This window comes from Falco cherrug, chromosome 5 (assembly GCF_023634085.1).
Source record: "Falco cherrug isolate bFalChe1 chromosome 5, bFalChe1.pri, whole genome shotgun sequence".
Classification (NCBI taxonomy): domain Eukaryota; kingdom Metazoa; phylum Chordata; class Aves; order Falconiformes; family Falconidae; genus Falco; species Falco cherrug.
The window spans coordinates 83890984-83906316 of NC_073701.1; the positions used below are offsets into that span (position 1 = coordinate 83890984).

At 36.4% G+C, this 15333-nt stretch overlaps 1 protein-coding gene across 3 annotated transcripts in view; it reads right to left on the bottom strand.

The window, feature by feature from the left end:
* Positions 1-15333, bottom strand: part of POT1 (protection of telomeres 1) — a 75867-nt gene that overhangs the window by 2017 nt on the left and 58517 nt on the right. For all 3 annotated transcript variants that reach the window (XM_055711516.1, XM_055711515.1, XM_014282029.3), the window contains 8 exons: positions 15050-15138; positions 13889-13933; positions 13384-13540; positions 10386-10591; positions 8010-8145; positions 5159-5253; positions 3614-3705; positions 596-701 (listed from right to left, as the gene is read on the bottom strand). In XM_055711516.1, coding sequence (XP_055567491.1) covers positions 596-701; positions 3614-3705; positions 5159-5253; positions 8010-8145; positions 10386-10591; positions 13384-13540; positions 13889-13933; positions 15050-15138 — 926 coding nt within the window. The remainder of the gene's footprint in view (positions 1-595; positions 702-3613; positions 3706-5158; positions 5254-8009; positions 8146-10385; positions 10592-13383; positions 13541-13888; positions 13934-15049; positions 15139-15333) is intronic.

The following is a 15333-nucleotide window of genomic DNA, read 5'->3' on the forward strand; positions in this document are numbered from 1 at the left end:
TAAAGACTCCAGCAGGGTTGCGGTGGTCACTGACAGCTGTGCACTTAGAGGGAGCATGCTCCAGAGATCAGAGCTGTAGCAGAGACACGTAGCTACTGTCTGCCACAACAGAAATACTGAACAAGCTTTTGCTCAATTTCCATGGATGTTTCCTGAAGCAAGGGATGCTCTAAATCCACATGTGCATTCAAAAGTAGAATCTCTCCCAAAGCATGTGCTACACCCCAAATTCCCTTCCAATTTTCCCCTAACGTGCTCTGGCATTCAGTACAAGGGCGTTGTGGTTAACTTCCCTATGAATACAAATGGCATGTTAGTGCCTGCATAGTGCAGACTGTATTCACATATCGCTGCGTGCTACGTGAGAATTTACTGAACCATTACTCTTCTTTCTCAAAAGGGAGTTCTGCTATTAAAGAAATGTATCAAAATACATATCAAAATTTGAACTCTCCTTACAGACTCCTGCATTTCTCTGTTCTGAGAAACATGCTGCCCATGTGTAAGTCGAACTCTAAGACTTTGCATATGCAATAGCAGATTAAAAGACCCTTTTCCCTTCCCACCCCCCCTTTTGAAATAACGGCAAGCTGACCTAATTTTCTTCCTGGAGGACAGAGCATATTCATAGTCATCTGCATCTTTTGCTGAAGAAAATTATTGGTTAAAATTTCAGAGGCGGGAATTTGGAAAAACTTTTCCTGGAAGAGAACAGAAAAGTATGAGCTGTTGGAAGAGGGGTAAAAAGAAGTCATTAGCCAGAACCCTGACTGCACGTTCTTTTATCGTTTAAGGAACTTAGAATTATCCAGATAGGTAATGAAAGAGAAGATTATTTCTAAAACCGTTCAGGTACGGAAAAAGCCCAAACTGTTGGAAAAAATTAAGTCTGTACTTCAGTACAGCTGAGTATTCAGGGACTACAGCCACCTGGAAAGCACACGTGTAGGCCTGTATAGATAACTGGCAGATATTCCTCATAAACCTCCAGAACCAGGCAATGTTATGGCTGGAGAGGATGGTCAGTCCTCCTCAACAATACCTATAAAACTTTTATATTTTTTCCCTTCATGACTTTTCCGATAAATAGGAGAGGAAAGAAAAAGAACTGAGCACTCCTACGAAAGTGCAACTGGAAGCTAGTGCAAAGCTGCACTTTAAAATAGCCCAGTTTCTTCTCAGGTGGTGCTGAAGGACCCGAGTTTAGGCTTGGAAGGTGTTGGCTCGTCTGTGAAGTACAACCAGCAGGAACACCAGCAGCTGGCACTTCAGATGAAATTGTGTTGCTTTTCCTGCAGCTAAGCTGTAGTACTAAGCAGTGTCTGATAGGAATCTGAGCTACCCTGAAGCAGAGATTTTTGGAATTCTGCATCAGGAGATGATTTAAAATCTTTTCCTCCACTTTCCCTTTGCAGTTTAATTTCTTGATATAAAAAGGAGAAAGGACAGTAGAAGGAGAAGATGACTAGGTGAAATGGGGATTGCAATCTTTGACCTCTTTTGCTGCTAATACACAATAAAAAAAGCACACTTACGTTTTTTCCAAAATAATTTTTACTTACAGTGTTGAAATCAAATGAGGAAAAGTATTCCCTTCTAAGTTTCATTCGAAGTCATTTAGTACAATGGTGGAAATATGCAGATATATACACATTAAATAGCACTGCTGTGGGGAAAAAATCCCACTAAATTGTTTCTCTGTCCCCTTTTGGACAAAGTTGCAACACATAAGTGCCACTACACTATTTTCCACTTGGATAGATAGATTATTCCAACTGTGTATTGTGAGATCCTGACATTCCAGCTGTGAACTGCTGGAATAACAAAACACATAAATGCACTTACAGCAGGACAAATGGTATAATGTAATAGTGATCTATTTTAGATTATAATTATCTTCTCTACCAAGTTCTCGCTTTTTTATTATTTTCCTGTTTTGAAATGATGGACATACCATCTCAAAATTTAGGCTAGTAACTAAAATGGATGTGTGCATGTGTGTAAAAGACAAAACAAAACTCCAAAAGGTAAAACAAGAGAAAAAAACCCATAAAGTACATCGCAACAGATATTTCTACTGCACACAGAAATACATGTAAAAGTAAATTTAATGAAGAGGGTGCTAAATATATACAATTAATCGCCAGCCCTACATTGGTGATGTAGGAAGCAATGACCAGTTCATCAGTCAGAAATCCTCCACCTTCATCATCACAAAAATTCTTAGTCAAACCATCTTTGTGTATCAAACTGCTAGTGTAATAATAAAGGAATGATTTAGAGTAAAAATGAAAGAAAAAAAATAATCCTTAAGAGTAGTTTACTGTTAAAATGGGAGATGTCCAAAGTGGATTCTGCAGGGGATTGTTCCAAGTCTGGTGATTTTGAGAACTTCTCGTTAATAACATGCTTTATGGAGTAGCAAATAGGCCCACTACATTTACAGATAAAACCAAGCTAGGAGAACTGAAACCATACAGAATTAAAGACTTAGAATGAATTTTTTATAAACTTGAAACTCACAGGACAAAACCACCCCAATACCCCCACTTTCCACCAGACACATGTATGAACACTGCTTTTAAGCAAGCCAAATCAACCGCTCAAACAAAGAATGAAGAGTAATTTCCTAAAGCCAAGGCTCTGCTCAGAGATGAAGGGATTATACCATGAATCAGTAAGCAAGAAATTAACGCTTCTATATGTAAATTAGTATGGTCATCGCTTATCTGCCAGTGCCTTGTGCTCGGGTACTGTTTTAGCATTTCAAGGAAGAAGTTCTTTTGGATTCTTCTCAGGTGGCCCACACCAGAGAGGATGGCCAGAGTTTTTGAAAAACTCTGGTATGGGAAAAAAAACAACTGGTATGAAAAAAACCTCTGATACAGAAGAAGATAGAACGAACAGTGTTTTCTTAGCCTTCAGAAGGCAAAAGCATTACACAGTGTGTAGTGACAGGAAAACCATCTGTTCTTCAGTGTCTCAGGTCGCAGGAATGCTCTTAAGCTGCTCCAGAGAAAACTGAAGATAGGTTAATTCTAAGGTTAGCAAAATAGTTGAATAAACTACTTCTGAAATCAAAGACAAATATCTATATAGCTGAGTCCTGCCTAGGTTCACGGGAAGGAAGGCCTCTTCTACCTTATGGTCATATAAAACAAAAATCAAGAATAACTGAATGGATGGATTCTACTGAGAGTTAAACAAACAGGTAATAAGATTTTGAATTAATTCAGAAGTTACCTGCATTAATCCTGAAACACTCCCATCATTCACACAGCATTCAGGCTGCCCAGTTTAACATTGCCAGTAAAAAAGAAATTCAGCCATGGCAACATATAGAAGTCTATAGAAATACCAAATAATCTATCTACAAGCTTCAGTTTTGTCTTTATGCTTTGATATTCTACACACCGATATTTTATTGAAAAATTACATTCTGTGCATCTTCATTTATGGACAGTATCAGTAACATTACAGCAGTTATCTGCAGTGTTTTGCTGGGACAGTTACACAGAATGAGTATTTCTGTACATACATTTGCTATTTTAAAAACAAATAAAATTAAACCCCACATAATCTGCAGAGTCTACCTTAACCTAGATTTACTTACATAATCAAATAGGTATGCGTTTAGTGCTCCTGTTCCATCAACCAGCGTAAACTTCATAATAAAAACATACTGGAGCAGTTTAATACCTAAAACTAAAGAAAAAAAAAATTGGTCTTTCGTAGAGTGAATATGCAAGACAAACCATAACAACTCAAGCTGACAATATCCTTCTTTTAACAGTAACTGACTTTGAATACTGTCATTAGGAGTATAAATTGAGAGTCCAAAAAACCAGAGGCTCTTAATAGCAAAACATGGTTTGTATTTTGAGTGTGTTGCAATTTCCCTACAAACATTTTAATAGATGAGTCTATAAAAATGCGGGAAGATTTTAAGTACTTATTCTCATCCTAGCAAAATAAATGCTAGCATTTGCTTAGATCTTTGATCCTATCTTTGTAGGATCCTCCTACTCCTTTTATCCATAGAAGATTAAAGCAGACTTGCTCTTAATCCAGTGATAATAAGATAGCATTCCACCTGAAAACATATCTTCTTAGGAATACAATTTGTTTCATATGATGTAGTAAAAGCTACCAGGCAAAGCCTTATTCAGAAACACTTTGCTGGCAGTTCTGAAAATATTTCAGCATAAGTACGTGACTACAGTAAATTCTTCTTGCTGGACGCAGTAACTGTTATGCTGCAAACATAAAATACCTTAGATATACAAAGTTACTGCAACTCTGCATCAGATGACAGAAAGCATTTAACAAGTATAATTTTCATTTTGAGAATTAATTGAAAAATAGATGTCACAGGTGCTGTATCACTGCCAGTTATGTATTACTTCAAATTTATTTAATAGAATTATGACCTTTTAAGAGAACCACTGTATTGCTCCAAGATTTTTCTTTTATAAAATCCTTACCAAGCTTAGAGATTACTAGATATTCCAATTTAGTATGCTAAACATGAACTGATAAACATGAAAATATTCTCTTTCCTTAATGTGTGATGAAGTTTTAAGCTCCATTTTAACTCCAGCATTTCAATGTGCTGACAACAAAGTAACTCAAGGAACACTCAAAGCATGGAACACATATGTATGCTACGGAATAATTCCTTTCATTTGAGTATTACTTCTTGCAGAGTCTCTGGAATATGCTGAGCATCGATAAGGCTTACAGAAGATAAAAGTTTAACTTGTTCTAGACACTACATAAGACACTCTTTAGTTCAGGTCAGAAAACCTGTACTTCTAAAAGGAAAAGGAAGATTAACTTCTAGGATTGCAACCATATACAGTTTTAAAATTGCATCTGCAATCAAAAATTCATAACATCTGTACTGCAATAGGTGTTACTAGTGATATGTACGGTAGAAAAAACTATTCAACATAAAATCGTTTAATTCATACTGCAATGGTTTCAAAAGTAAACGTTATCTCAGCTGGTAAAAGGTGAACTTACAGCTTTATACTCAAGCACAACCATGATTATGTGCTTTCTGTACAAAATTGCAACCCGGAAACTAAACTATCTCATATGAACACTTCAGAATCAAGGCACAACACTATTTCAGGACAATATCATGTCCGCTGACCTTGTGCTATTTCAGTTGGTTCCCACGACGGTTGTTGTTCCGCTGCAATGGAACTTAGATTCTTGATAGGCTTTGGACTTGAACACTGCTTGCACCTAGCATTTAAAACAAGAAACTTAGACTAATCAAACATTGATTTATTTATACTAGAAGCTTTCTGCACAGAAAAAAAATAATTCTGATTTTCTTACTCAGAGGGAGTGCAAAAGTATTTCTATTGCTGTTTAAAATAACTATTTTACCAGATACACAAGCTTTGGACCACAGCAAAACCCTTAAATGCTGCTTTTGAATTATCCCTGAGAAGAAATAATATCCTTTTGGTCTGGAAAAACCACCTCAGTGAATAGAAAGGAGGAAAACCCATACATCAAATCAAGGCTGAGAGTTGGGGTTGCCAGCCTGAAGAACAGAAGGCTCCGGGGAGACCTCACTGTGGGCTTTCAATATATATGAAAGGGGCTTATAAGAAAGATGGAGACTTTTTACCAGGGCCCACAGTGACATGACAAGAGGCAATGGTTTTAAACTGAAAGAGGGTCATTTAGATTGTATACAGAAGGCAGAAATTCTTCATGACTAGAGTGATAAGACACTAGAGCAGGTTGCCCAGCGAAGCTGTGGCTGCCCCATCCCTGGCAGTGTTCAAGGCCAGGCTGGATGGGGCTTTGAGCAACCTGGTCTAGTGGGAAGTGTCCCTGCCTATGGCTGGTGATCTTTAAGGTCCCTTCCAACCCAAACCATGATATGATTCCAAGATCACTACATTGCTAAACTTACATTCATATGCCACTGCTAAACATATATTCATATGTTACTACTTTGTTGTTTAGCAATACAACATTCCACTTTGTAAAAGCAGGAATGAATCTGAACTTTCAGCACACTAAAACCTCAATAGGGTTAGAAGAGAAATTTGGCTTTATCTATGTTAGCAAATTATTAACTATGAGTTATTAAAACAATCTCTTTCATTACTGGTGGATATACACCAGTAATTATAAATCTTGCATGTGACAGTAAGAAAATGCTGCAAGTAGATGAAAATCAGTACTGAAGAATTGTTTTCAAAGTTGTTCTCGTTTGCCTCAAGGAATACAATTACAGAACAACTATCTTTTCCAAACTAGGCTTCTGTGCTAGTTAAAGTTAAAAATTAAAATACACATTTATTATCTTTTAGAATTACATGCAAAATGTGTAATAAAAATCAATAGCACTAGCTGCTCAAGTGATACAAAGCCAAGTTCAATGAAGTTACTGTCTGTCTTTAAAAAAAAAAAAAACCACACAAACTCCAGTAAAGTAACTTAGCTGTGAATTTTGGTTTTTATATGCAAATATGTGTGTGTTTAGTTTTTTATCTATATATACGAATACACATGCATATGCACACACATATGAATATCTATACTGGTATTCAGGTTCATTCCTATACCAAAATTACTTTGCTTTTCATTCTACTAGACAATCTTTTTTAGACTTTGCTATGTATATGCTATTGATTAAAAAGCACATGTAACAAAGCTCTGAAATGTCAACATCCTTGTAAGGTTCCTTCCTAAATATCCTATAAACAATCATGGAATATCTTCTAGAGCATTGGCTTTTACAATACAGCCATTTAAACAGAGAATGATATCAGAAGGTGAGTTGTATGTAGCAGGAGAAATATATGGATTATGAAAGTGCAAGGGGAAATACTTTGTACTGGTTAAGATCTAATCCCAGTAGGAATACCCATATATTGCCTTTATTTAAAAAAGCTGTGGATAACCAGATCTGGAATGGTCAAAACAACGTATGACAAAGAGAAATCATTATCTGTATTCATCTTATCAGGTCTTTACAGGAAACTTTAAGGGTCATGTGAAACGAGGTATTTCTGCACAGAAATTTTTTTACTGCCTCCAGGACTGAAGCAGTGCAACACAGTGCTCTGCTTGAACTTACCAGGACTGCTGAGAGGGCAGACCCAGTAAGCTTGCATGAAGTAGACTGACATTTCTGAGCTTAGTTAACTGCATGCTGCTGTACAGTACTGGGAGAACATACCGCTGCTAGCTCTCACTAAGCAGGAAGAGTGTATTGCATAGAATAGCACATATAGTACACCTATACACACACACAAAAAGTGTGTACCGTATTCTGCAGCCTTGGAACTGTGGAATTCAGAAACCTGTTCAAGTTTTCTCTATAGTGACTGACATTCACAAATAGGTAAGGCACTTTGTAGTGTGGCGGAGCCCAATAAATGGCAAATTGTGAGGAAAGGCTGTCCAAAATCCCTTACTGTTCCAAAACCCAAGCTTTCCCAACACTAGGAATGATTTCCCAATACTAGGAATAGAGAGAATGAGATGTGGATTGACAGCTTGAAATTATTTTCTGGGTCTCTATTTAAATATTATCTGCGTACAAAAAAATGCAGCGTACAGTTTTAACAGGTGTTTTGACTGTAGTCTAATAAGACAGACCAGAAAATGGAAGATCTGGACTAAAAGAGGAAGATTTAGGCATTCTGCAGACTAAAGAGACTCATATGTACACTTCTGTCTCTGTAGTATATTGCCCTACCCACACACAGGCAAGATGGAACCTGGGGTGCTGTGTAATTAAGGGTGTAAGATTTACAGAGCAAGATAAAGCCCAGATGTGGTTGAGTCCTTTCATATGAGGCAGCAGTATGGCATTTCATCCCTGATCTCAGTGCCGCGATCACGTTATGTGTCTTGCATCAAACTATCTTTGGGTAAGTTATCCCTTGAGTAGTGCGATTTGAATTACTGAAGAAAATGGTATCTATTTATTACTGCAACTACTAAAATATCAAAAATTAGTCTTAACCTACCCATAATAACTTATGTTCCCTTGTAAAAGAAAAGGGGCTGAAAGATCTAATAATTCAAGATCATCTTCTGTGGATCTCACAGGAATGACACATTTAAATCTTTTTGTAAGCTTCCAGACTTCTTTTAGTTTTCCACCTATTTAAAACAGAAAAACATGGGTTTTTTCCAACTGTCAACAAGAATAAATTGAACAACTTGCATTTCTTGGCTGATTAGATGATGATTTCAGGATCTTCAAAAAAATATTGAGACCCACTATTTAAAACTGAAAAAATGGTCCACAACCTTCTCACTCTTACTCAACGACAGACTTAATAAAGAATCAAAGATGGACATTTAACAGAGCAGATGCTTTGGTATCTTCCTCATAACCATGAAGTTGTATTCAGTTAGCATCACTTTCACTCAATTTTTCCTATGATATTACTAGCAATTTTCTTGGGGGTGGGGGGAGAGAAAATAAACTGCATTCTTGCAGTTGCTCCTAAGTGTTTTTTCAGCTTATAGGTGGCAAAAATCTATGCAACTTGTGTTGCAGAGGTAACTAGAGAAGAAAATAAATTCTATGAAATTGGATTATTACTGGTGATGAAAAAGTACACAACAGCATGAAACCTTCTCAATGAACTTGCAGTAAAAAAAACCCCAACACCAAACAAAAGACCAAGAACAGAGGCACAGATACTTGAAATGGCTTCCCTAAGGGTTAGAAAACAAAGGTCCTCCAAGCACAGTGACACAGATAAAGCTTCTCATATACATTTGAGCTCTCATTCAAGAGATTTACACATAAAATTCAGGATAGTTTTAACAAACATTGCTAAAAGGTCTCTAGAATTTAAACTTTGCTGTAATATGGAGTTATACTGAACAAATGTATTCTGGCTTCTAAGAAACTGGGGTAAACCACAGAGAATTATCAGGGGCTGACAATTATATGAATCCCAGTGATTTCATGTACAAGTGATGAGGATATGCAAGGAGCATTAATCTACTTGTTAACCGTAACATTTCGCTCTTCAGTTCAACTAATCTATAGCAATGGTTATAGAGTCCCGTCACTCCCTGTAGAGAGTCACTTACAATTCTGTCTGTTACCCAAGTATTTCCTCAATTCCACCCGAACAGATGCCAAACACCCGAAAAGAAGTCCTTGTTTCAGCATAATGATTATGGGGAAGAATAAAGTATTGTGTTGTGGAAGAGCAAATTGCTTGTGGTTAACAAACACTTAGAATCCAGACCATGTCTAATAAATAATGGGTTTGGCCTTTGAGGGTTGTCTGTATCTGGAAAAGCACTCTGAAGATTTCTAGGGAGACTTCAAAATCTCCACCTCCAAAACTTAAAGATAAAAATTAAACCAGCATGTAGCTTTGGCAAGGTCCATGATCAATATTCTGGGAACAAAGTGCTAAAACACTCAGCAAGTCTCTTCCTTGTGCACCAACATAAAGCACATATATCCACATACACACATAACTTAGCTGCTGGCACTTCAGTATCTGAAAAAAGATTTACCAAGATATATTGTTCAGTTATTTTAGGGAAATAGATTATTTTGTCTTTTGTTTTCATAAAGCTAAGGTTAGATTGAAAAACAAACAATCCAGTTTGGAACATGTCAGAAATAAAGCAGCTATCAGAACTAGCTGAATATAAAACAAAGCAGAAAACAGAAGGGGTTTTGTCATTGATCCTAGCATGAAGGACCACATGACTTACATTTGCTTATTCACATCACTACTTGAGCACAATTGAAGATTTTGGTTTAAACTCAGGAAGTACTAGATGCATTTATTGATTTTATTTAAAATATTCTTTATTAGTAGTCTTGCTATATTACTTTGTTTAAAGTTCAGTGGCTACTCCTCTTCCCTGAGGAAACGTGATAAAAACCAAACCAAAAACCCCTCATACTCCAAGAAGCTCTATTAATATGATACAACACTGACATCCAGAGGCTGACAAAATTAATTGTAGGTTTCTGTTATCAGAAGCCTTCCAAAACTCTTCCACATCCACGCCAATACTAAAACAAGTGCTTTTAGAAGACTCAAAGTTTCAAAACAGAACTGAAAAATCAGTAAGCATAACTAGAAAAAACAAAACATATTCAGATGCTAACTTTAGCAGACTCAACAATAAACTTATTGGTATATTTTTAAAATAGACAGAGGCATCTTACAAGACCTTCAGAGATAACTTTTTCATGTTTCCATGCTTCAGTTCCAGCTGAGTTGTTCTTTTCTTTCAAGATGCCTTTATGATCATCACAACTTACACTGAATATAACCATTGCATATCTTAAAATTGTAGATACTCAGAGAGGACACTGCACCATAAGAAGTGGTAATATTTGCAATTTATCTTACCTTCTATCATAAGCAAGGTGTCTTCAGGATGCTGAAGCATTTCATCATGCCTTACAAAATGCATAGTTATTTTCCTTTGGTTTTGGTCTTGTGTAGTCCACGTTACAGAATCATACCAGGATGTATTGTGTAATTCCGGGTTTGAGGGAGTAACAGCAGAGTCTTGTAAAATAAAGTCAAAGCTATCTCCATCTGGAACTTCTTGCCTAAAACCATTTCCAAAATGAGCAAGTAAATTCTCACAGTTTCTCCTTAGGCAATCTAGCAACTAGGACAACAGTACTCCCAATAAATATTAAAATATCACGAGAGTTAAAGTGTATACAGGAAAAAGTAACTTTGTTGTTGTATCAGTTTAAACATTTAGAGTTGTATAGCGAATTATGAAAAGATTCATTAATTTCCATGTAAATAAATATGCTAAGTAATCTAATCTCACCTAGGAGCAGAGGCAGCCCAATGGCTTCATCCACACATAATGTAAATTAACGGAAAAACAAATACATCGGCTTTATGTGATTTCAGTTGGATTTCAATTGGGCCTTAAAAGGGCTACACAACTGTACACCATGTCAGTAGAGCAAAAAGACCATGTAAGCTCATATAATTTCAAGTTTTATGTCCTAGCCTATTCTACTTCACATATTGAGGGGGGTGGGGGGGTGGGGAGGGGGAAGAAGGAAGGGTAGGAGCAGAATAGCTTCACATATATACTGTAAAGGGAAAATCTGGAACTCTGCACCATGCGGCTTCTCTTCTGTCCTGCTCTCCTAAGCAAGACAGAATTTGCTGCCTTCAGGTGGAATATGAACCATGACAAAAAGGCTAATGAAAAAAAAAAAGGCAAAAGCCTGGGCTTTCGTAAAACACTGAAAGAAAGTAGGTGCCAAGCTTCAGAGTGGAATTGAAGAATGAACATCATCAACTCCTGCAGATTATTCTGACGGTTTCACTTCCAAACGCACGAGCAGCTGCTTCCACCAGCGAATAGAACAATTCCTGTTTATGAAACCCAACTTTGATATTCTTCTGCCATGACTGTAGAACTGGCACACAAGAAGTCTTCCTCAACCAGAACTCTGACTTCATGAACACAGTGCTGTTCATATGAACTCTTTCCACATGTGTTCCTGCTGGATTTCTAAGTTAAATGCAAACACAATGGACCTAACATAACAGGTTGACTTTCCAGATATAGCCATTAAACTCTTCCAGCCTCTACAGCCTGCCTGTAGGTTTTCTGCAGAGGCAGGAATGGAACTAATTGGTTTTGAACTAAGCTACACACAAGGGCTAAAACTTCTGTAATGTGGGTATATGAATAAAACTACATTCATGTATATCAATATGTTGCTACTCACAGAGAAGCTTCCAGGCAAAGTCTAAAAACCAAAAACACTTTTCTCACAAGGATTTTATACCCCAAGCATTATATGGATCTTACTGCATGAAGTGTTAAAGCAGCAAAACTTGCACGAACTTTGTTCAGTCAGGCTCTTCAGCATACGCTAAAACTTTGAACAACTTTGTCTGCCACAGCAGGAAATGTAGGAGAGAAGGATGCCCCTAACTCACTGTTTCCTTTATGGGCCTCTTCACTCACCCAATCTAGGCTGCAGTACAGCTTTACTGATTCCTTTCACCTGATACGCACAGTTGAGAAAAGAGAAGCTAAAGTTCTGGGAAAGCACTACAAGTACTCCCACCATTGCAGCAGGACAGTGGTAGTAGTAGTAGTAAACTACTAACTAAAGCCCCTAATTCTGTGGTAAAGAGAAGGCAGCAACGTGTGAAACAGGAAGAGACTCAAATGAACAGAAATAAAAACATTAATAAGTCAAGTATACATAAAAAGGCTATAGTACTCATGGAAAACTGTTGGAATAAAAATAAAGTCCATAAGGGAACAAACACAATTCTATCAATTGTATCTGCTTATTACTATACAGGATTGGCAGATATATCAAAATGACAAAAAAGGCCAAAACAGTTGGTAATTATCTCCTTTTTATACTTGGTTATAAAACCCATGTTCTTTTATTTTGTGAAGATGATGAAGCACTTCCTCTTACACTGGCAACCAAAAGAATGTTATAACATCTGATAAGGACCAATACGGTTAATGCTGCAAGAGTGGCACTTTGCATGCAAAAGCTGTAAGGGAAACAGAGTAGGGGCATTTTCTTCTGTCATGTTTGTATCTATTAAATCTTGATTGTGCAAACAATTTCAAAAGGCTAGGAGAATGCTAACTTGCCATCATTTAAAGAAAGCAATAAAGCTGTTTGCTTGGGACAGATGATAGGCTAAGTCAGACCAAAAAAAGTGATACAGGATTCCAATGATCATGAATAGCACTGTGGGGCATGTCACTCTAGTTTAATCAAGAATAGGCCATTTCAAGCAAACCTTCCTTCATGTTTGGATTAATATCCATCAGAAGTGGTATACAATTATTTGACTAAGCATTATTTGATACAATGACAAAAGGCATTAAAGGGGAAATAACAATGATATAAAGATCAGTGAACCAACTCAGGTTAAAAAAAATATATATCAAAAATACCAAGATGAATGGTGTTTCCCTGATGTTTCTGGATCGAGAAAAGATGCCTTCTCTGGAAGATACAATTTAGTCAAAGATATTTCACTCATTTACTTGGAGACTATCACATCTTTTTGCATATTCTATTTTTAAACTGCAATACAGAAACAGGTACTTAAATGCAAACAACAAATGGGAAAAACTGCACTGATAAATTTGAAAATAAAGTAAAATTATTGTTTAGAAAGCACTCAAATGATTCTGTAAATCAAACTGATTTGATGATTTAAAATTTTCCTACTATAGCCAGTGATTTTCAAATCTCTGCTTAAAACTAAATATGTTTACATTCAGCTCATTTTACACAAAAAAAGATGAAAATACACTGACAATCAAGGCATGCCAAAACTTATAGAACAATTCCTAGTTTCTTTAATTGTGTGAAACACTTACAATGAGTTGCAATTGGAACAATGAAGTTTAAGAGACTGATGGAGCTCCTGGGGTTTGTAATTTTTCAGCTTTGCTCTAATACGGTACTGTTGAGGAGCCGTGCTGTTCAGAATAGTTTTCAGTTCTGTGTTACTAAAATGCTGATGATCTGTTAATACTGCAAAGTAACAACAGAAAAAAAATATCCATGCATACCTATTAAACACCATAGTATCTGGAATACAGGAAGCAGTCACTGCAGTTATACATTCTCCCTTAATTCCTAGCTCCTCTTCCCTTCCCAGTTGCAGCCTCAATTTTATGAATACATATTAGTACAGCCTTTAAGATAAACCACAATGGGCTGTGGAAGCATGGTGTACCTCAGGGTACAGAAATTCAATGTGTAGAGAAAACCCAAATGAAAGTAGAATATATAGATATGCTTGATTCCTTTAAAAACAGAACAAACCCAATGCCCATTTATAAACTTATACTTTCACCACGAGGTCAAAATGTTTCCTACCTGTAACAGGTAACTGCTGATATATCTGTAAATGTGATTCAAGATCTAAAATCAAGAAGAATTTCCTGATTATTTTCCTTCTTTTATCATGTGGACACAAAAAAAACAGATAGATACGCATATAGATAAACACATAAAACCAAAACCTGAACAAAAGGAAAATGGAAATCCCAATAACACATGAAAACAATATAGCAAAAGGAAAAAGCAAAGTAAGCGGGGAGACAAACATTAGATAGATATCAAGACAGATAGATAAATATCAAGAGTTAATACATTTGAGGAGAAATTAGCGTATAATTAAATAGCAGTGCTCATAAAAATTAACACTTTTCAAATGTATTCTGTGAATGACACTGCTGACAAACTGTATCCATACCCCTGTAATCCTTCTGGACAAGAGCAAAAATACGTTATTCTAAAACCAATATTGACTGCCTGGTCCCTCCTCTAAACTGCTTCTACTACACATACACAGTTCAAAAATTATGTGCAAACTTCTTTCTAAACTTGCAGTGTTATGGTCTAGATATGAAGTATTTATTTATTCTTGACTTTTGCACCCTTTTAGAAATATCCTGTCACACTATATTAATAATGGCTAAAAAGATCTTAAGAGCTAGAAGCAGAGTACATCCAACCAGCTTTAGACTTCAATTCACCTTTAGTTATTGTTATTCTGGGCTAAAAATACCTTTCAAAGAATAGTATGGGATCTGTAGAACTGTTTATATGACTATTTTTCCATGTGCTGCATCTTGCAACTCTGCCACTGACACAACTTTCCATTTAACTGCTTTAGAAAGGCTCCTCAGCAGCAGCTGTTAAGTACTGTTTCAAGTGCCTGTCTCAAAGGAATCCCCCCTTAGATGGAGGAAGTTACATTACTCTGCTTTATGATCCAATATAGTATGCTTAAGAACACCATCTCTGTTTAATAATTTATTCACTACCTCCTATGAAAGTATTTTTCCATGTATATGAAAGGCTTCTGCCTGTGAAACAGAAGGATAAGGTAATGTCAATTTCCAGTAGAATAATCCAAAAGAATTCTCCAAGGCTTTGCATGTGAAAGTAACATTCTACACTTAAAGAAGCAGTAACTTCACCTTACCTTGACCATGTACGTTGGAAGAAAAAACGAATCACAATTGCTCTTACCTATAGTGTCGTTAGAAGTGCTGTCCGATTCCACTGAAGACACGCTTTCCGTATTCTGACTGTCTGACAGATGCACAGATTCTAAGAATCTAAAGATAAATTACTAAGTATTTTATAACCTAGAGAAATCCTTCATATATACACACACATATACATGAGACTATACATACAGTTATGATAAACAGTAGGTTCATAATACGCAGATATAATGTTCAGATGTAGATTTTCCAGCAGAAACATAAAACTCAAATTGAGCCAGAAGTTGAAGGAGCATATAGTATCAA